Here is a 23,668-nt window from a genome sequence, read left to right as displayed (position 1 = left end):
GGAAGTGAGCTACAGCTCAGCAGCTGCACCATGTGCAAAATATTATAGCACTTGCTTTTAACTGCTGGAAGAGGTGCCTAGTGATTCTAGGGAGGTCTGGCTGCAAGCAGTCCACAGCTGTAAGGAGACAGAGGCGCGTATCCAAGTTTACAATACTTGTACATCTGCAGGAATATGGGATGTTTGTATCCAAAATTCAGTTTTCAGTGGATTCTTCATAACAGAATATGAAGAAGCATGGCACTGAAACAATACAGCTCTGAATGGGTAGACAACGTCATGGTCTACCCACAGGAAAACGAAGATCCTTGCTTAGATCCAATCTATGGGTAAAGTGAAAGGCGAAGGACCAAGAGACAGCACCAAGTATATCCTGATGTATCAAGGCTAGACAATTTTCTTCGCATCAGGGTATCTTGCCAAATCAAAAACCAGAAGATATACTAGGGAGTGTCTGTCAGGCCCCGGGAAGCCGGTATTGGTACTATCCATTGCTGTATATACTTAGCAGAGGGCACCCCAAAGAGAGCAGGAAGAGGGCTGGCTCAAAGACAGGTAGAAAAATGAGTAAGGGGTTAGTCACGAGCTCAGAGCTTTAAAGGTGAAGACAGAGCCTGAACTGAATAAAACCAAGAAAAAATGAAGAGCAAAAGAAAAAAGAAAGCTTGTAATCCATTATCTAGTCACCTATTGGCTGACTCTCCAGGCCTCATTAGTCACAATTCTGCTCTTCTGTATAAGAGGTGCTGCTTGCACCTGGGGCATCTTTGGGATTAGCTTCCATATCTTAATACTTCAGGTGGTGAGCATAATCAAAGATTCAAGAATAAATCTCTCTACCAAAAAAAAAAAAAAAAAGAAAAAAAAAATAAAGGTCCTGACATGTTGATGTGTTCCATATGCACTGGGCTGGCATTTGGATACTAAACCTACAGCACCTAACTCTGCCAAAGTGCTTCCCAAGACTCCAGAAATAAAATTCCTCATTGTGCCCTCATTTGACTGCCAAAGGGATTCTTTTTAACATTTCTTTTGACCCTCCCACAAAACAGTTTCCAAAGATGGAGCAAGCACCCAATTTCACATTTGGCCATGCCAGAAACAACACAGCAATGGCCCCAAAACGTTTGCCATTTCTCCTTGTCTTAGCACTAATTATACACACAAGGCAGCTTCATCTGCACTTAGCAGAATGGCTCAATGCGCAGTGAAGTTCAGTGCTTTCAGATCTGTGTATTTCCAAGCAAGTCAAGCGTGCATTATAACTGCAATCACAGCAAGTTTCTGAAGTGCTTCTCCAAGACTGAACCCCTTCTTTTTCTTTTTCTTGTTTTTCTTCCCTCTCTTTTTGTTCTCATTTTTCTTACCAGACACTGAGGCAATCAGAGCATGACTTCCTTCCAGTTGTTTCAACAGACTAAGCAACATGCCACCCTCTTTTTCACATTCCCCACTTTCCCCCCCCTTTGCATCAACTCTCCATTATCAAAATAAAATATCATCATTTACAAAGTACCACCTCAGCAGCACGCCTCAGCCCTTATTCCACAGGGCTGTTCCAGCAGCCACAAACAGAATCAAAGCATCCAACTAAAAACTTGTATTCGATAACAAACATCACGTCTACTATAGTGCCCTGCATTGACCATACCACCGCAGATGAGAAACTTGCTGAGTTTTTCTGCTCTTAGTCTAAAGCACTGTTTTTTTAAAGGAAAGCACCTTCTCTGCAAGAAGAGACCAAGTCTTCTGTAGCACAATGGGCTACAGCAGCAGAAGTGGCAGCTGTTGACCTTTTGCCTTAGAGAGATGCCAGAGACAGGACCTTGCCAGGATGAGAAGCACACAGAGAAGACCATGGAACTGCGCCAGACCTTCCCCACAGAGGTCTTTAGGTATCAACAGGGCCAGTCACAAACCAATCTCTGGCATTACAAGCAGCCAACGTAATAAACTCGGCATATGCTTGATTGATGCAACTCATTGGCTAGGCAGAGCCAGATCCAAGCTAATGTTGTAAATTAGCATGTTGCCTTGGCTTCATGGAAGTTACGTTGATTTATACCATCAACAATTTACTGCCTCGGAAAGCCACATACCGTAAGTACAATATTTCAGACTTATACAATGATGTCATATGAACACATGCCGGGATTATTTATTTATTTGTACCCACAAGCGTGAGATTTACAACTCTTTATAAATACAAGCTGAGCAATTTGCTTTCTATTTTTAGCAGAAATGCTTTATGCAGGGATGGCTGTCAACCACTGGGAGCTGTGCTTTTCAGATCAGCAGCTTCCAACAAATAGAGGCCTCTTAGCATTAAACTGAAGAAGTAGGGTCACTGCTTTATGGTGGAAATGAAGCTGAAGATAGTAGACATCAAAAAAACATAAGCACTTAACAGAGAACCTCTCCCAGAGCTTTTCCAGCCTGTTTTCCTAAGAAAATGAGGCTTACATGATCACATTGCATATGTCCAAGTCTGAGTGTTGGTTCTTCCTGAAGAGCTTTGGAACCCACTCTCCAGTTCTGACCAAATTCAGCAAACATTCACATGATCCAGTGATAATTTAATTCTACTGCTTGCAATAAGACAGGCAGCTGGGTAGAGGTGAAAGATTCTGCTAATATCCTCACTGTGGAAAAAACAGTCAAATGACCTCAACCTTCTATCAGATTCAAAGCTATGCAAACCCAATACACACAATAGGAAAATTCAGGTCTTATCGGATCTGCCATCTTCATGCAGCTACTCACCTTGGCACACGAAGGAAGACGGTGTTTCCCCAGGGTGGACTCTTGCAGTGATGAACACCACTTTCTGTTCAGCCCCTGGACGCAAGTTCGCTGCAGCAGAAGAGGGTGGAAGGGGACAGAGGGGAAAAAGAGATATAAAGATCCTTAAACTGGGTCTCATACGTAGGACACAAAGGGCTATTAATATGAAAGCATATAATTTATTAAAATTAGTCATGCATTATAAATAAACACAACCTATAATTAAAGGAGGCAGCATCACTAGGTCTCTATAGCAGGCCATATAGCAGACTGCGCAAGGGCTGCAAAACTAACAACATGCTGCCAAACCTACAACAACAAAGTTAGCTCTCTTTTTAAAAACCAAGATTTACTACAGTGAGCTTAACTGCACTGTAATTGCTCTCTCACTTGTGATAAATGTCCCCCTGGGGCGACAAGAAGAACAGTGGGGGTCCATTCACAACGTAAAGCCAATTGCACCCTGCATTACACTTGATACAAGCCTTAACAGTGCCAAGCAACAGTAAAGTGCTAACAAATGGCATTTATTAGGCTATGCTCTGGGGGATCTTAGGGGTTATTTTTTTTTAATCTCTTAACTATTTGAGACTGTATCTGCCCTGACTGAAATAGAAGTTCAAAAACAATAGAATACAGAAAACAGACCAGGATTAAATTCAGCAACCTTCTCCATTGAGGGTGTGAAAATACGCTGCATCCCCTTCAAATTACAGATAGGTGGAAGTGAGACTTAGATCCCAACTACACTGAAATTAATGTGGGTTAATCTCCCAGTACTGAAAACACACTTCTCTCACTACTTGCTTCAACAGTAAACTGCACGGATCAAGCAGGATGTATTTTCTGTTTGTGTAGCGACTACATTTAATAAGCAGGAAATACAAATTACCCTCTTTCAAAATGGGTTCTGGGAATTTTAAAGGCCATGAGGGGTCAGAACTTCAGTTAGATGTCTTATCTAGATCTGAATACATACAGTAGAGGTAATACTAAACACAGCAGGATACAATTGTTAGAGGCAGTTTAAATCTTCGTTTTGAAATAAAAAGTTTACACACTGAAAGGAGACTGGAAACAAGATTTTTTTCTTTTTTTAATTAGGTAGGTGCATTACATATGTACCCAAATATAAACCTTTAATTTCAAAGATGTTTGAGAGTCCTTGAGACCATACCTGAGTTATTTTTTTAATTTCCTGCATTCTTAGAAATGCTCAGTTTCCCCAATGGTAAATCACACCTAACAGCACCACAGGAATAATCAATATATTTTTGGTTCTTCTCAGGAGACAATCTCATCAGATTTCTTTATTTCCTTAACCTCTCTAAATGTCCTACAGCTGCTCACCCTTTAACTCAATCACTCATTTGTTCTCTCATACTCCAGCTACACAAATGTCTGGTGGTTTTGAGCCACAGAGAAAAAGAAATATAAAAAAGAATGTCTCTGACAAATATAGTACCTGGTGGGGTGAATTCTTTCTGCTGAAGACACGTGGGAGGCAGCAAGAAAGAACACAACACTGTCAACTAGAAGTTGATGACCACTCCAGATCATATGCATTAAGTAGTGTGGGAGGATGGAAAGAAATCATCAAACCAGCTTTAATAAGCAAAAGAAGTAGGCTGGGATCATTTTCACAAGAGGAAAGGACTTTTCCTCTTCTATTGGAAAACCAGCATAACTTTAAAGGGACAGTGGCTCAGCACAGAAGTGTTGCTCTGCAACATGACTGGCACTATTTGGTGCTGGAATGGCTTCTTGGTTAGGAAATCTTTTGGACAGAGGATTAGGGGTTTTTTGTTTTTCTGTTTGTTTGGGGCTTATTATGGCTCTGGTTTGGTTTTAATTACAACATTTTTTTTAATTTATGCTTTACATTTTTTAACAGTTATTAAAATCTTTAGTCAGTTCACTCTTCCTGAAGCTGATGAGAAATTTCCCAACTTAGGGCTTAGTGCAAAGATGCTTGGAGATGGGAGATGTCCACTGGGTGATAACTAGGACCTCCCTTGTCCTCTTCCTTGGGGGATTAAAGACCATCAAATTACCGTCCACATCCAGTGTCGAGCAACTTCATTCTACCGTGGCTTACAACCCCAAATAAATCATTTCCCAGCCCAGCAGTTACTGCAGAGTGTGAGTGCACAACTTGCAATGTGCAGACCCTTCCACAGTGCCCAGCCCCGAGACACACAGTGCTCAAACTGAGCAAAGGCACAGCTGACTGTCCATTTTCATGTAGCAGACATTTTCTCCAAGTTTGTCAAGACCAACAACACTACTATAAACCTTTCTCTTTAAGCAACATCCTGCAGTATTGATACAGAGACAATAAAACACACGGCCTGTGTGACTGTGCACACGTGTATTTCTTACTGATATTTGGGCTGGATGGAATAATAAGACCTGTTAACTATTTCTTAGGATTTTTTTTTTCAATATTTGGATTTCAGAATGTGTGCATGTGCTTGAGCAAAGAAACATTTCTTAAATGTTTCTCAACACTTTGGAAAAGCATATGTCATTAATGCAGCTCAGAAAGCCTAGAAAATTCAGTAGTGTCTTCTAAATATGAGTGAGTCCGGTATAAGTTGCTTTGGTGAATAAAGTCCTTGCCTAAGTACAACGCTCTGTGAACATATAGGAAGAGACAAAAATGGCAGACAATCTTTCAGTTCCATGCATCTTCTTTGATCACGGTCCAGCTACTCTGAAAACTCTGGTAGAAGAGCAACATATGAAGAAACGCAGATGCCCATTAACCAGCCAAAGGGACAAGGTGCACCAAGGGCTTCCAATATGAACCAAAGGCTAGTTTATGATGAATACCACAGCACCCAAGAGTTTGAGATGGGGAGTTCGAACCCAGATGGTGCAGGGACTTCTTTATTTACAGGCTGGGCTCCCAGCCTGAACTCTAACCCAGCACCAGCACATTATAACTCATCCATTCAGACATTCTATGGGCCATCTTGGAAATCATATATTCAGCTTCACATGCTTGCCTTGGTCTCTATAATATCCTGTGATAAAAGGAATGGCAAATAAGTATGCACCCACTCCCTTAAGTCCAAACCTCAACAATGTCTTCTCTCTGTGGTTTTATATATAGCTTAGAAACAAACGAGTGACATAAAAAGAGAAAGAAAGGATAACTCTGATCAAGCCACAGTAGTTAAGATTTTGAAAAAATAAAGAAAACAACTCAGAAAAAATATGCTTTGTGTTCTTTTTTCATTACCATGTGTAGTGGTGTCCATGCCCAGGTGCGGGCAGCCAGGGTTGCAGGGCTGAGGAGAGACTGGGCTGCCCCAGGCTGGTTGCAGATGGTTCCAGATAGCACTACAACTGTCCCACCACAGGACACAGATGAACTCCTCAGCAAAGTTAGTGGAGATGCCTCCTTGAAAGTGCATTTAGGGAAGGACAGAAGTGCCACACAGGCAGTGAGGTGTGAGAGGAAAAAGAAGTGAGAAACAGTCCTGTGAGCTCCAGGGTTAGAAGAGAGTGGAGAGAGTGCCCCAGGTATCAAGGGAGAGACTTCTCTGCAGACCCTTGGAAAGGCCAGGCTGGAGCAAATAACCACACTGCAGCCTACGGAGGACCCTATGCCAGACCACATACTTCTGAAGAACCACAGCAACGGCCCAGACTGGAGCAGGGGAAAATGTGAAGAAAAAAGAGCAACAGAGGGGAATTATTTCAGACTGACTACAACCCCATTACTCACCCTGGCACCGCTGGGGCCTGGTAGATGAGAGTGAAATCAGTCCCCAGAAAATATGTGTGGGTAAGTGGAGGGGATACACATTTATTTTTTTCTGTCTGATTCTCACTATACAAGTCTACACAGCAATAAATTAAATTATTTTTTCCCTAAGTCAAGTCTCCTTTGCCTGCAATGGTAATTAGTGTTATCTCTGTCTTTATCCTGACCCATGAGCCATTTAATCTTGTTTTCTCCTCCTGTCCTGCAGAAGAGGGAGCAGCTGGGTAGGTGTCTTGCACCTGGCCAAGGTTAACCCACCAAACCAATAATAGATCCAACAACTACAAAACATCGTTTCATACTTTAATTTAAATCTTACATTGAAAACGCATCCCATTTTCTACTTCAGGATTGAAAAGATCAATCAAAATTTAAAAGATTAGAAGTGTACAGGTCTGCTAAGTAGGTGCCAAAAGCACTTAAGCAAAATGACAGGAAGGCACACTCTATTCAGCCACAACTTTGCCAACTGTGGAAATGTACAGAAATAGTCAGTTCTGGTACCCCCTCTACCCTCCCAACAGCCATAGCAGTGAATCTTGGAAAAAAAGCTAAGCTGTTTGACAAAAAAGATTTCCAAGGGAAGAAATTCATAGATTTCTGGAATTATTTCTTTTTTTCATTTTCTCTTCCAGAAAGTATCTTGAAGATTGAACTGAATTTTTTCTTCCCCCTCTGAAAGCTACCACTACCACCATCAGTGATAGTATTTGCATTGACTTAATAATCTGACTCGGACCTAAACAATCTGCTACTACTCACCCACCACTGTCCTGTTGCTCTGCTGGAGAGGATAATTCCCTTGGGCAAATCTGAGAATATCTAAGGTGCTGCTCAGAATAAACAAGCTCAAAATCCATTCTGGCTCTAAAGATACCACAATGGTGATAAACACCAAGCGAATGTCATATCGAAAAGAAACCCTGTTAGCTGCAAGCAAGTAACTCAAATCTCTCACTCCAAATACAACTTGTGCTGTTTGGACCTCAACTTATTTTCCTTCTCCTCTAATACTAAAGGATGTATAAGCCAACTACTTCAAGCAATCCCACTGGCAACACTCCTCTAGCTGTCCCCTGGGAAACAGCAATTTCCACTCTTGGTTACATATGACACTAGTGCAACTAAAACAAATTCCCAGAGAAAGTATTTTCTACTGAAAAAAAAAAAAAGACAATCAAATCAAAATCTAAACCTTCATGGGATGGTAGAAAATTCACTTAGCCATTTTCATTCAATTTTCATTTTTATACTACTATAAAAACGTGAAAATGACAGTATTTGTATGTAGAAGTTTAATAGTAAGTATCTAGAAGTTTCATGCAGAAATATTAAGTTTATGGAATCCCATTTACACTACCAGAATGAAATGCTGCAACAGAACTGAGCTAGAACTTCACTCAAGTTCCAGGATCTTTACTGCTACCACGTCAGACCAGAATAGATGGCACAGACATTGCAGATTTGTGGTTTAGGTGTTACAGCAGTGGTATGGTAATGATGTAAGTTCACAAATTAGTACTGAGGCTGATGGAATACAAAGGAAAAGCAAGCCTGACCCAGAATTCTCCTTCAGAAAGCTTTTATCTGGCACCCAGCTAGAGAACTGGGAAGTGAGTTCCACTCCTTTGCAGAGAACTTTAAGGTTGGGTCAAAGCATTAAGGAAAGCTTGCCCTTCTCCCCTCCCACATTACGTCTCATCTGAAGATGGCCGGAAAGCGCTAGTCAGAAGAAATGGAAATCCATCATTCTAAAAACACATACCTAAAAAACTCATTTGATTTAAACATCCACATGTATTTCCATGAAATGTATGTATCCATTGCAGATAAATTCCATAATATCTCCCTCTTTCTCAGGTACTTTGAACTACGAGCTGGGCTGTTGACAGCATTTTATATACAAACCTCTGTGAGTTAAAGACTCTATAGATGAAATCAAAACAAAATCTATTGCATTACACTTCACTGTGTTGTCTCCGCTTGTCTGTGTCCCACAGAACCGTAACACCTGTGTCAAAATAAAACACTGATGTCATTGCTACCCTGACTGCCTAGTCTCTACCACATTAACCTGCTTTGGCAAATCAAATCCAAGCAGCATTTACTGTACTCTGGCTTTTCTTAAGAGACCGTATTAGCACCTAATTCCATTTACCTTTTGTTACTTTTGGTCACAATATCATTTCAGGTAAAAGTGCACATCTCAGCAACGCTGAGTGCAAAAGAACACTGTTTTCGGTCACTACTAAATCCCACTGGACCTGGAGAAGTCAAATAAACACAAGATTTCCTTTCTTGCTCACTTACAGCTTCTTTCTGCTGCTCAAGCTAACTAAGTAGCACGGAAGGTAAAAATATGTCATTTGTATCGCGGAGAGATGATCCAAGACTGAACTACATTTTTTTGAAAGCCAGACACCTATTCCTATGCACTTTTACCTGGAAAGTAAAGGAAAGGATCTTGACTGTCATGACAAAATCCATGGGAGGTCTGGTCTGTGCAGGGGTAGCACTGCCACAAGGAGCCCTCATTGCTCATTGACTCACTTGCTCATGTCTGGATTGAACCATCTGAAGCACAGAGTGGCTTTATTTAGCAAAACCTCACTTGTGCATTCACCTTATACCCAATGATGGTCCTGCATGTAATGCTCAGAACTGGATCCAAACCTCTAAAGTTCTCAATTTTCATTCAGGTTCTGGCCCCAGCTCTGTCCGGTTCTTAAATAAGTGATTTGTTTGATGGACTTCTGTTTTGTTTAAAAACACGCTTAAATACAATTGTTAGCATAAGAGCTTTGCTGAATTGGAGCCATTTAGCAGGAAGTCTGCCTCTGAGATCGTCACAATTTTTTAAAGTTGGAGATTGTGCAACTATTATCCTTTATTACCCATTTTATGCCAAAGTCTCTCTTTCTTTTTACATTCCTCTTAAAAGCAAAGCTATTTTGGAGCATTTAATATTATTTAATCCCTTTACTCTGGCAGCGTAGAAATTACAGAGACCATTACAATGGTCCTGTGTGTGCATATGCTTTATTGATGTATATGCTGACCTAATATCAAACTGATTTTGCTTAGCTTTTCTGCTGACCATGGAAAAATGCAAATTGGATATTATATTTGCACACTAATTTTATTGGGCCCCTGTGTCTTCATAAAAAGATAAAGTTTGGGCTAATAAAAATAAAACATTTCTGGTGCTAATATAGGCAAATGTTTATGTAGGCAGGTAACAAATTGGTTTGTCATTTAAGGGAACATAAAGAGTACTAAAATCATCTTTAGGCAAAATAGATTGGTGGCTTTTGCTTAGCTTTTATCTTTCATTTGCAAAATCAATTTAATGTAGCACAGCGTCTCAAAGACAGGGTGACACAGGATTAAGACATTCATTGTATTCCCCCTCTGCAGCTCTCCCTTATTCAGAGGCCCTGGGATTTGGGTTTGCTCTTGCTCAAAGCAAATTAAATGTATTCCAGCAGGAAAGAGGAAAAAGAAATATTTGGATTTACACCACAGGCACACATGCTATAGGGAAAAACACAGGGGAAGGGCAAGAAAAGGGGACTCTGTGTTCTGAAGGTAGATGCTGAAAGAGTTATCAACAGTTGTCGATGTCACCAGGAATCTGAAAGCGTAATACTTGTATGATCTCCTTGCCTTGCTATTTCTTTGTTCCTCCTTCCTCTTCCCTCCGAGTCCTCAGTAACAATGCCTTCCACATCTCTAACGGCCAAAAATCTCTGCTGGAAAGCAGCTAAGTGAACTTCGATGACAGTTTAAGTAGATGGGCATATATCAACAGCCTAAAAGTTCTATTTATTGAAATAAGTTGACCTATTTAAATCCCAGAGCAGACACTATTTCTATCCAGCTTTTGTTTTCCAGCTTTTGTTTTTCATCCCTTCCTTCCCCTTCTTTCCCTCAATTGCAGGGTATTTTGGAGGGGTTCCATTCAGTGGGAGGTTACATAAACAGTTTCAACATTAATACTTGACTGCATTTTCAACCTAATAGCCCAGAAAAGGGATCTGTAAAGCAAAAGGCCAGAAATATCTCCTGGTAAAATTATACTGAAGCACAGATCAAACTACACTGCAGAGTTATTTGCAAAATCAGAAATGACAAACATCTATAGAGCAAGATCCCCCTTACCTCCCAGCCCCAACTGTTTGTTTCTAATCTTCATTACATCTTGAAAGCAACCATTTTTGCATCTGGGCTTTCTGATACTGTCAGTTTGCTACACTTCTGTAACAACTGAAGTTTTCTGTAGGAAAATTAACTGCGTGCAAAACCAGTCAAGGTACACTCACATCTTTCCTCCCTCCTTGTCTTCACTGAAAAACCACTCCCCAAAAACTTGAGGTTTTGTTTTTAAATTATACATATGCATTTGAACCTTAGAACATACAGTCCTATGAATAAGAACAGAAATATGGAATACGAACAGCACATTGTTGTCCTCAAATGGCCAAGGTGATGACAACTCACAATTAAGGATGCAGACAGCAGCATTTAATGTCACCTACCTGCACCACCATCATATCATAACAGTTTAGTAGGCAGGTCCCCAGCCTGTTTTCTTTTTCCCTCTCCTGCTTTGCTATTTATAAAGTCAGCTTGGAGGTAGATAAACCCCTTGCCCTCCAGAGACCAGAGGCAGGCAGTAAATTATGGGAAGGCTAAGTGGTACATCAAATGTGTCTCCTCAAAGCTATATATCATCTTGTTAAATTTGATGTCTAATCCCAGAACCCCAGAAATCATTCCCAAAATCCCAGAAAATGCATGTGTCCTTCAGATGATATAGAACAAGAAAGTAAAGTTTACCTGCAGGGAAAAGAAAAAAACACTAAGCCAAAAACATTCTAGACACGATTTGCTAGAAGTCTTTATTTTACTTAAGTGTCTTTCAATGCTATTTCCTTAAATTCCATAGAGTCAGAACTCATCCATCTGTGCTTGAATACTTGAACTCTGATCTACAGTACTCATCTCATTTTTTCTTGCAAAGGTCGATATTAAATTACAAACTGAATAAACCACAACACACCCACACCCTACTTATCTCTCTGAAAATTTTACACCAGATAAAAATGCAGAAGCCTATAAATGTCGCAGCACTTCTCCAGTTACCACCAGTGACAACAATAAAGATATTCAGCCATAACACAGGGTTCTCTAAACTGAGATCCACAACCCTACATCAGTGAAGATAAAGTAGAAATGCTAAAGAGCTGCCTGCAGCCACAAAGGAAGCGGGCCTCATCTTTAGGGTAGGAATCGATACGAACTGGTACCGCTCTTTCTCTCTCTTTTCACAGTTATCATCCAACTAGAAATGCTTACCATCCCGGTAGCCTTCACTTTATACAAAAGGATAGAAATAAAATATTCAGATGCAGGACATTTCTACCTGCAATACTACAGTTACATGTGTATCTTTTCAGTGTCTTTAAAATCCAGGGATTCAAAAAGATATTGCTAGGGTCTGTTATAATGTAATTCTCTATCAGCTCTCTCCAGTGGAAAGGGCGAAGGCTATGTTTGTTTGCTACAAGTATGCATGGGCTGAAAGATAAGAGAATAATTTATGTCAGAATTTCAGCCAAGATAGCAAAGAGGGAATTACCAACCACTCACAGAGTAGTCCAGCAGTTACAGGAGCAGCCAGGACACCTTTGTTCTGTTCTTTCCAGTTTTTCTGTGGATTTGCCTGTGATTAACTTCAGTGCTTAGATTTTTCTCATACAAAAATCAAGTAAAAACATGTGCACTTCAGAACAAAACTGAAAGTCCTGGTAAAGCAATACTCAAAAATCTGTTTTGTTTCTTTCAGATGCAGCATCACATCCTTGCACTCATCATGGATCCTTCCGAGGAAGGCAGTGCCAAAAAGGATAGCTATAGCTGACATGAGATACAACACCAGAATCCTCCAGTCCATCATCTCTAACTTCTCAAGGCCAATGGACAAAATAATAGGGAAGGATCAAGATGCAAGACATCATGCAAAAATAGAAAAAGATGTTTCTGGGAAGCTGTAACTAGAAAACCTCTATTCACTGTGGCTATGCCTCGTTTTTCACTTAAGAAACAGGCAAAAAGCACAACAGGAACAGAAGTGGAAAAAAAGGTGGTTAGCCATGATATGGTGGACAAAGTGGAATGGATACCCATTCAAGTACCTATCATTCTGTGAAGGAAATAAAGAAAGTGAAACGAAGCCAAAGTTTCAGTCAGCTGGGCTAAAGACTCAAATTTGAAGGAGCAGTGAGGGAATACAACCAACACCATCACTGGATTCATCTCCTACATTCCACCTTTTAGACATTGACTTGAAAAACATAAACCCTTCTCTCTCTTATTAGTCCTGAATCATTAGTTATAAAAAAGTGAGGACACATCATGCTCAATTGCAAGACACAGGAGATAAAAATTAATCTACCCACCCCTCACTGCTCCCGGGTATTGGGCCCTGCCTGGGAGAAAGGAGAGGGACTGGCAGGGTTAAGCAGAATAAAGCTTTCAGTGTACAAGACCTGGCTTGAAATCAGTGATCCTAGGCAGGACGTGCAAGGTGTTCTGCAAAAGGTTTTGGCCTTTACTGAACTATGACTGTGTGTTCTTTGGTAGCTGAGCAAGCGGTCAATAGAAAGCAACCTGCTGAAATGAGATTAATGAAAAGCAATGCTCTTCAGAATGTGACACTGACCTCTCCAGGAAGTGCCAATGCTCTCTTTGGAAAGAAGCTTGAGCCCGCAAGACAATAAAAAGACACCACTGAACAGCATCTGTCTTCACATTCACAGTTTGCCCAAAATCAGAATTCAGACCTGAACGTGCAGCACCAAAAATCAAGATGTTTGGTAGAGGTTCTTACATACCAAATTCAAACTTTGAAATGCATCAGCAAGATGGGAGAAGCAGACTACCCTCAGGGCTGAAAGACACATGTAAGGGAGACAGAACTAAATCCTTTTTACAGTAATGTTACGCACTGGTTTTGAATCAGGCTGAGAGACAGGTAAGAGGGATGGCAAAGATAGGGTGGAGAGTGTTCCCTTTTCACAAAGAAGTGGAGTGACCACTCCTGGACACACTGCCAGGCACCTGCTTTCGTTTATTGATTCTTCATAGTTTTTAATCACAGGGACATCAGGAAGTCTGTGCCTTGGGAGGAGTCTCATTAGTCCTAAATCACCTTTGCTTAGATGTGTGTATTTCCCTCACTTTTGACTATGACTGCAGTATCAGCAAACGTCACAGGCATGACCTCAGACTGAATTGTACTAGGAATATTTACCTATACCACATATCCCACAATCTGGCAGAAGAATGTCCCCTTGTCCTTTCCTTCAAAAGAAAAGGGTGAAATGCAAGCCCAGAGGTAGGGCACCTTCCATCCTAATCAAGGAGCAAGAATTAAGAAAGCTACCGTTCTTATTCAGATGCTGCTTATGACATTTTCCCCTCTGTTGCAAAACAATTATCACAAAGGTGTTTAAATTTCACCTGGACGTATAAAACCATCTCCCACTTTAACTACCCTGCCATATCTGTCTCCTGCCTTATATCAAACCGAGAACAGCTACTTCACAGCTGTGATTCTTCTCTAAAATATCTGTAAGAGCCACATTATCTTCATGTGCAAACAAGTGTCTATCAATCCTAATTGTCCTTTTTGTCCCATCATTAGCTAGCAATAAATTTCAGAGGCGCAGTCAATCAATGGTGTGTATATGGAAACATGTTTTGTTGTCTGCATATAAACACTCTGGAAGGCTGTGTGAGCTTTGTAAAACGTATCTAGTCAGCAAACTGTTAAAACCAATTTATACACACAGGCACACTCTCTCTCAAGGCAATAAGCCTATGGAGAATTTTAATTAAAGTCAAAGGAGCTTTTAAAAGTGGAGGGGGGAGAAATCTAGCACAGCAAGAAATAAATTAATAAAAACACACTCCAAGTTGAAGCTCAAGGGGATCACTCTCAGTCATCATTTATTTAAAGGATGGGACACGTCAAAGATAGGAATGTCGAGTGGGAGATGCTGTGAAGCAGTAGAGGACAGAAAGGGGCTGAGGAACTGGATGCCACAGCTTCTGTAGCACATCATTTTTTGTCATATAGGTTATATTTGTGGCTGCCCACCTGCTGCTTGATATTCACTGCCTCTCAAAGTCAGCCATAAAAATACCTGTATTCCCTTTCACATCTGATCTGGAAAGGACCTTTAGCTTATCTAAATAATTCTTATCTGGCCAGCACCCAATTTCTGTGGAAAACTATTCCATTGTCTCACCCTGAGGATATTTGTCTTTGTACTCAGCCAGCAATTTCTTGTGTTGAATTTCAATCTATTTCTCACTTGTATCTTCCCTTGGTGTTTATATATTTTTTAAATGCCTTAATTGTGTATGCCTTGTTTCTGCTTTTACTCAGGCCAGATTATTCCAGAGGAACAAACTGATGCCTTCAAATGAACCCTTACACGAAAGCACAGCACAGATCTGCTCAATTCTCATGTCCTTATGATCTTTTTATAAAGATTCAATGCTCAGATGAGAACTGGCATTCTGCTCTTCACTTGTCATTCTTGCAGCCACTGCATCATATTTTTTAGCCTTTTCCATAGCAAGGGGAAGAGATTTCTTCACTTGAGGCCAGTTGCAAACAAGCAGTGCCACATTGCTTAGCTTTAACAGCTCCCAGTATCAGCTGCTGCAGCAAGCTCTTGTCACCTCTGCCCGTCTGTCTTGTAACAACTCACTAGGGTGTAAGATGCTTGTGTGGATCAGCATCCTCAGCAGCTGGGTCTCCAGCCCCGTATCCAAGGGAATAGAATGCTTCTAGTCTGTGCTCTGTCACAAACCTCCCAGCATCAGATGCAAATGAAAGTAATCATCCATAATCAATCATGTGATTATGCTAGAGACCCATGCGTGTCTGATCCTTCAACTACAAGAATTATGGAGATCCAATATTAACTGCATATCTTGACACTCATTATCTCATTTACAGAGTCTTGGGCTTTCTATTCTTTGCCAGCCAGATCCCCTGGCAGAGACAAAACCGCCATGGATTGGATAAGATCCCACTTTAATTTCCATGCAAAAACAGGGAAGTGTAACTCATTTCCGACATAAAAAATATCTGTGAAATATTTTAAATATTAACATGTATATTTATTAGAGAATGTAAATTGAATTATGTTTTGCCCTTTTGCATAAAGGAAAAAAACCCGTCCTCTTCATGGAAAAAGGGTTAGAAAGGTTAAAAAATGAAGAAAGTCGAAGTCATTACATTCCAATCAAACTTGATAAATATGTAAATTACAGCAACTAAACAGTTGGCTTTGACAAATGACTAGCACGTAATGGATTTTTCATAGTAATGAGACTACAGTGCAATTGTTTTTTTAAAGCCTTACATTTCTCATTAATACAAAGTGTGAGCCAGTATGCACAATGGGGATATTTACCAAAAAAAATTAGAGGCGGGGGGGTGTGGGGAGAAAACTCAGACTGCAGTTGACATCACAGAGGGATGCCACAGCCTGAGATGGTGTTGTTGCTTTCATCAGCATTGACACGTTGTTGACTAGTCTTTAATTAAGTGGCTTGAACCCAAGGAGCTACTCAGTGCCAAAAGAAGCATAAAACCTAGATCTTTGCCACTTGCAATTCATTTGATATGTTTATCCATCCAACACTATCAATGGTGCCAGCTGCATATGCTATACAGACTCTAGGAGACAAAAAAAATTGGGAAAAGGTACAAGAAAATCACTTTAATAATCTTTAAGTAACTTCACTGCCCACCAGTATCCTCCTCCCTTTGACATTTCAGATCATGCCAGTCATCACAGTATCTTTGCACCCTATTATCTTTCTAATGTATGTTGAACGCTAGTCAATACTTAAAGATTCATACAGGAAGATGATTCTCATTCAAGGAATACTGTTTTCAGTTGTCTTACCACTGTCCTGAGAATAGCTTCGTATTCAGTAAGGCATATTACAGTTTCTTACTCTAGACTTGTGCTTCACTTGATGCAACCTACTTTGGAATGTCCAAGGGACAGCATTCAAAGGTGGTTTGTGTCAGCAACAGCTTTTCAAAACTAAGGTGTGATGATTGCAGTAAAAATATCTCCAAAATCATGGAGGTTTCATTGCCATGCACACAGCTTTAGAAGGACCACATAGGGTTGTGAGGGTGTTCTTCCTTTCAGTGCAGACTGCTGGTAATCAACTAGCCAATTGGTGATGGCATCGAGACTGTATTTAGATGACCATGTGCAATGGCCCACGTTTGAAACAGAATTCTCTGTTCTTAAGCAACCCGGTTTTTCCTGCATACAACTAACCACATGCGCAGAAGCATTGTTATCCCCACCTTCATCCCAATTTAAATAGGAAAACACAGATTAATTAAAAGGGGCAGAGAACATTAGTTTCTCCCCCTGTATTTCCATTTACCCATCCTTTGCACCACCCCACACAAAGTCAAATTACTCGGGTGTCAACAGGGCTCAGTTTGCATATGCTGCATGGTACAGAAGTTCTTGAACAGATATAGGGGAAATTTCAACATGCATACATATGTCATTTGATACAATTTTGGCTGCTCAGCCCTTCCTGTTTGAAGGAAGGCTGTATCCACATCTCCTTACTACAAGGAATGCCACCTGGCATTTGAATTCCTAAGCCTAGGCTGTGGAACTGAGCTTATATTTACCCCTACACACTCTCTGTACACTCAAGGGTCACCCAATACAGGATAGTGATAGATCAAAGACTATGCTGCTGATTCTAAGTTATTTCAAGTAAAAACAACCCTTTTCACCCCAATCTGTTGAAAGTTCGTAAGGTTGAGGAAAGGAAAACACAGCCAGGGGGAATGTCAGCAGGAAATAAGGACAGAGGAGGTGGAGCAGAGGACTGTTTATACATCTTCTAATAAGCCTATAAACCCTGGCTATATCTCTGCATGGATGCATTTCTTTTGCTGACATAGGATGCTCACTCCATGTAATGCTATTCTTGTTAGCCAGGAAAATCTGCATGTATTACAGCAGGAGAATGCTAATGACCTTCAGCTGAGCTGGAATCCAACACCCCTTCCCTTTATCAAAGGTAGACTTCAGAGCAAACAGTCAACCTTGGGGTTCCATATGGAGTTAAAAATCAATGAACACAACACGACCACGTACATCCCTGTTTATGTTGAGTGTCCCCCAAGTGCACAGGAACTGATAATCCCTCCCAGATATCCCTCAGGCTATAACACAGGTACTTTTCAAACAGTATTTTGTCAGTAAGAGAAAAGCAATTTCAAGCCCATTTAAGTGAGGAATATTTGAAGCAAAGATGGGTTAAAAAGTTCACCCCACACCGGCTACTAAATCACTGCCATAACTACCAGCAGAACATCTGTATTCCATCTCCCCATGCCTCCCTGTCCTCATCAGGCTATGGGGACAGTAGCTGCTTGGTTTAACCCACATCTGATAGAAGACACCTCACTCAACCATACTGTTCTCCAGTCAAAAACTCTTGGGTGATTTGGGGCTGTTTCAGATGAAGGAAAAATTAACAGAGATATTCTAGACAAGTGGAAAACCAACAGCAATTGATGGAATTAACCCTGCTAGCCTTACCCATAAATGAGACAAAAGCTTGATTTGAATGGGAAGATAGGTCAGCGCTTGCAACGACTGTCTTCTCAGTTTATGAACTGATTTCGAAGAAACAGAATGGATTGCTCCTAATTTGCTTTATCTTTGCATTCCTGATCTACTGATTAGAATAATTGTAGAAGCTATCTTCACATTAGCCACAATTATTACCATACAGACAGCATGCAAAAGTGAGAGTGGATTTAAGCAGTTTTGTTAGCAGCATTCTCATGTAATACAGTCCTGCACATTTCCAAGACAGAGAAGGAAAAATAAAGCTTCCGTGCCATTAAGTTTCAGTAGATTTTCTCATCATTGCAGAATTTAAACTTTCAAACTGGTCATGCCCACACTGATGACATTTAGGACTGAACCCTGAAGAGACTTTTCAGAAGTTGTCAAGGCTGAGCCCAGACCACTGTCCTAATTTTGAAAGAGCTTTTAAAATAATGGAAAACTTTTTGAAGGTCGTTGTCCTCTATCAAATATATGATGTAGCACTGTCTGAACATAAGGATAGAAGTCAAAAATCCTGTGTTCTTTTCATTGCTCTTCCTGAACTGAACTGAGGAGTAACCTTTCAAAAGACACTCAAGAATAAATCCACAAACAGATTTAGCAACTAAAGTAGCCTAAATCCCATTTAAGTCCATAGTTTAGAGCTTCAAAAACTGCATTCAGCTGTCACCTAGTTCAGGAGATGTTGGTATCCATAGGCAACCAGAGTCCTCCCTTTGGCCAAGCCTCCCAGAAATTCACATACCCCTGCCTCTCTCACTAGTTTTAACAGGTATTTCTGAGTTGTATCTAATGGAAGAGCACCAAAAACACAGTGGTAAAAAAGCAGTGGCAACAATCCCCTATTTTGCCATACTTCCAGGCTCAGCAGGCTTAGCCACTGTGTGGAAGGACCAGGCAAAACTTCTTCTCAGCCTGAAGGCATCTGAAAGTACATTTGTGTTTGCAGGAGTACCCTAAACACATTATATTGCAAGATTTTTTTTTTAAGTATAAATATGTATATGACACACTGAATAATAGGCTACAGGATCATAATTGCTTTTGCTCGACAGCTGACTCAGTTAATACTGACTTGGTTGACAAAGAAAAGTAACTCCACAGCATGAAAAAAAAGACCCTCTTCCCATCCCCAAAGCCTGAGAATGTGGCCTCTGCCAAGGTTCAAAAATAGAATGCACAGTTTGGAAAACCTAAACTTACAGGGGTTGTGTCAGAATCTTGTTCCTCTTTCCCAGTCGTCCTCTGACTTGCCTGACTCCAGAGTGAGAGCACCTTCTCAATGCTGACAAAACAAATGAATTCAAGATATGGACCGAGTTCAAGGTCTGTTCTTCATCATGCTCTACTTGAGTGCCTTGAGTTAGCAGCTTTTCTAAATCTTTTCTGCTTTATCTGGGAGCACAGACGACTACCAAAGGGCTGATGATTCTTGTAAACAGCAGATCAGGTGTCTCCAAAACCGGCACAGGGACCGTACATACCCACACTACTTTTTTTGACTTTTATTTTCAGAACTCTGTTTTCCTCCATTTTAAAAACAGTAGTAACGATTATCTAGTTTTGTACATTGCTTTGAGATCCTTGAATGGAAAAAAACCTTTACCTCTGCATGCATTTATTACTAAAAACAACTTATGTCTTTTTCTTCTCTTCACCGGAAAACAATCTGGAAAACGCTTTCCCCAAATCTGCACCTTAATCATGCAGTACTTTATCTACAAAAATGCAGACCTTAGGTTGTTAGGTTTTTTTGCTTGAATGAATAGGAAACTTGAGAAGAAGGAGGGAAAAAGAAAACAACCAAACCACCAACAAACCTTTTTTTGAGTTTGTTTTTAATATATTCCTTTCCTACTCCTCTAGCTGTGGGTCACAGAAGCCTTTCACGGCAATGTATGTCCAGATGATACCAATATAAGTCAGTAGTGGATATATTTTGCTTTTATTTTTAATATGCCATTTAATTCTTTTTCAGATAGAAAATGAGTACCTGAGCTGCATACAAATGGGTCACAACACCTCATGTTTACTGTTAAACATGAATTAAATCTGAGTAGCTTGGCATATCTCTATAATAAAAATAGCACCATTAATAAGATTTCATTAAATGGAGAGCTAATGTGTAACAGCCTTATATCTGATATGTGAAAAGAGAATTTCATAACAAGGCTGGGAGAAGTATTATCAAGGACCTAAGTAGAAAATCTGTCTTTCTCGATACTGGAGGAATTTATATTTGAAGAGTGTTCTTTCCTATTGAGATCTTCATTGACTTGTACAAAAATACCGCTTTTAATCTCAAATCCCCACTGGCATTTTCATATAAGCACTGAAAATGCTATTGGGCTTTAGAGATTTAATTTAATGAAGGAAAAGTATTTCTATTAAAGTGTGTAATTTTTTTTTATTTTATTTTTTCAAACACAACATCTTCTGAGGAACCAGGGAAACGGGATTATTTTAAGCTCTGCAAAACTGACTAACCTGTGCCCTTGTAGAACTCTTGCTTCACAAAGAAAGCTTAACAGCTGCGGCAGAGCCTGTAGGTGCACTTGAAAAGGGACCCTACTGTCCCAAGTCACATGCACACTGAGAATGCCAAGCCTGTAGAAGGCAGCAGAAAGAGAGAAAAAGAAATGTCCTCATGCAGTCAGGCTGTTTATGCTAAACTGCTGCATCATTAAGCTCCATTCTGAAATGTCAAAGATGGCAAAAACTCACCAAAGAGGTACTAAATCTTCTGCATTAATGGACTGATCCTCTCATCCATTCCTGTCAAAAAGTATTAGGTCTAGCTGGGTAGGTAGCAAATTCTCTGTTGGGGTAGATGAAAGCCACTCCATCAACTTGGGCAGAGCTGCACCTGTTGGCTCCTGTCATAAGATAGACTTTGAATTTTGAGATATAGGATTCCCTTTGTATTAATTTTCACAGTACTGCTTTTGTGAGGATAAAAACCTTGGTTTTTTTTCCTGTGGATAACCCATGTCTTCATTGTATGAATATTCATTAAAAATACAAATTCCTTTTCATATCGAGAGAGTGCACTTGACACCAGGAGGCCTCTCAACAGGACACTGCCAGGGCTGACAAGCTCAATGGTGCACATAAGTTAGAGCAGTTGCTCTGTTTGTGTGCAGAGCTTACACAAAGTTAAATTTCCTGAATTTAAAAAAAAAAAAAAAAAAAGGAAAAGGCTGGTTTTCACTTAGCAACCAAACAGATCACTATGTCTTCGCAATACAAACCCTATAAGTTACCTACTACAACAAAAGTTGGGCCAAGGTATTATATGAAAAAAATCTGTGACAGTCAAAAAGGGTAGTCCAGAAATAAATACTTGACTTCTAATGAGATTCACTAATTATCTCCTATTTGGACAGATAACTCTAGAAAGGGGTCTGCGTAAGGAGGTGTAGATAACAGAGCACCCAGAAGCCATCATAGACAAGGAAAAGGGTCATCTCCTCTTTCTGAAGTGAGACAAGCTCCGCAAAATGAGAATGTCCAAGCCTATGATGAAAAACTAGTTCCTCGTAACTGGCTGATGGAGCTGGTGTAGGTTCCAACAGGCCTGCGGCACGAAAGCTTCCTCATAGCCCAAACAATAGCCCACTTTAACCTTTCATTTCCTTTTCCCATGTTTAGCTGCCCATTTTGCCTATTAATAATTCTCAGACCTTTCAGGTAAATTATATTTCTCCCGAAGCAAGAAATTGTGAACAAAGAGATAACTCTGCTATTGACTTCAGTAGATCCATGATCCTCCTGTGTGTTTATAGACTGGCCAGTACAGCAGAGTACCTTACTACTTGAAGTTTCCGTAACGAACAATAAAGCCAGCCTAAATGGCAATTGGGAACTTGCATAGCTTTCTGAACCAGATAGATCATTACTGTCAAAGAAACCAGTGGTTCAATTATATTAATATTATATATATCAGAATATTAAAACAAAATATATATATCAGAATATTAAAACACTTAGCAGAAAGAAGTTAAATATGACAAATCTGGGGAATATGGGCAATTGGCTGAAGTATTTGGAAAAGCAAAGGTTCCATCTGTGGCTTCTGTGCATAAAAATATTTTTTAAAAAAAAAATGATCCTTGAATATTTTTTATTAAAATAAACATACTGTTTGGTGGATGCCTTGATAGCTACACTTCTGAGCTTGACACATAACTACTTTACCTTACTCAGTTTGTTCTTTTGGTGTGTACGGGCAAGCATGATAGATCTGATTTCATTGATTGCTCTTGAAATGGTCCTGTGCAGGTGGACCATTCAAGTGTGAAGATAGACATGGTTTTGATGTTTGGATTAAGAAGCATCCAGAAGTTCCTATTTTCACTCAGCTGTCACTCAAAAGCATGCAAATAGTCACAAGAGAACTTTTTTGGGGTTTGCATGAAAGAAATCAGTTTTGTCAGAACATTTTTACAGTGGCAGTTCTGGCTCCTCACTAAAGAAATAAGATACACACTGGCTTATACCCTACATAAAAACACAATCCATCCTTGAATGCTGTCATGAAACTGGCAGAATATTTCCATTCTTCCACAATCTAAGCATAAACAGGAGAATAAAAATCTGATTTGATAGCACGCGATCTTGGATACGACAAGTGTTCATCTAGCCTCCTGCTTTTTCTCCAGCAGTCGTCACTATTGAATATTTACAGAAAAGGAAAAGCACATTGTACTCAGAAAGAGACCCTTTCCCAGCCATTCCCTCCCAGGTTCTGACAACTAGGCTTTTTTTAAAACATAGATTTTTCTATCAGAAGCCAGACTTACGGTCTACCCAAAGCAATTTAACCATTTTCTATTCAGAACCACTCTGGAAAACATTAATACCTCAGTCATGAACGACATCAAACTTTGGATACAGGTGAAAACTTTACAAGCAATCTCTCTTGCTACTAAGACCCAAACAAAAATCCCAGTGCTGTAGGAAAAAAAAAAAATAGGCTGGGTCAGGTTCAAACCATGAGGGACTGTACTTCAGCACAATAAAATATTACCGCTCCATTGAAGCCAATGGAACTATGACTACTTGCCCCAGCTAAGGAGCTGGCCTGAGTCACTGGCTCACGTCTAACAACACTGCCAGGGGACAGAGTGGGTGGAAAGGAGAAAACAGGCAGGGAGGAAGGTTGATGTAGAGCAGCAGTCAGTATCTTTTTTTTTTTTAAAGAACCTGGCAGTGTTAATAGAAATCCTCTCTCTTCCACAGCATTCTTATGCAAAGCTCAGATCTGAAGGTTACCTGCTTCCCCAGTGACTTGAAATGGAATTTTTGTGAAGTAATCTCTTCAATCTGCCTCTTCCTCTATTTACGGAGTGTAAAAGTAACCATAAAATGCCACCACGGTTTTGAGCAAATCTAATCT

General features: G+C 40.1%; 1 protein-coding gene across 2 annotated transcripts in view; it reads right to left on the bottom strand.

Annotated features, from left to right (window-relative positions):
- Positions 1–23,668, bottom strand: part of LOC104060194 (AGBL carboxypeptidase 4) — a 954,436-nt gene that overhangs the window by 227,039 nt on the left and 703,729 nt on the right. For both annotated transcript variants that reach the window (XM_054073734.1, XM_054073733.1), the window contains exon 7: positions 2,764–2,853. In XM_054073734.1, the coding sequence (XP_053929709.1) occupies positions 2,764–2,853 (90 nt within the window). The remainder of the gene's footprint in view (positions 1–2,763; positions 2,854–23,668) is intronic.

Source organism: Cuculus canorus, chromosome 8, assembly GCF_017976375.1.
Source record: "Cuculus canorus isolate bCucCan1 chromosome 8, bCucCan1.pri, whole genome shotgun sequence".
Lineage (NCBI taxonomy): Eukaryota > Metazoa > Chordata > Aves > Cuculiformes > Cuculidae > Cuculus > Cuculus canorus.
The sequence above is the reverse complement of the archived record's forward strand: the minus strand, read 5'-3'. Positions and strand labels throughout refer to the sequence as shown.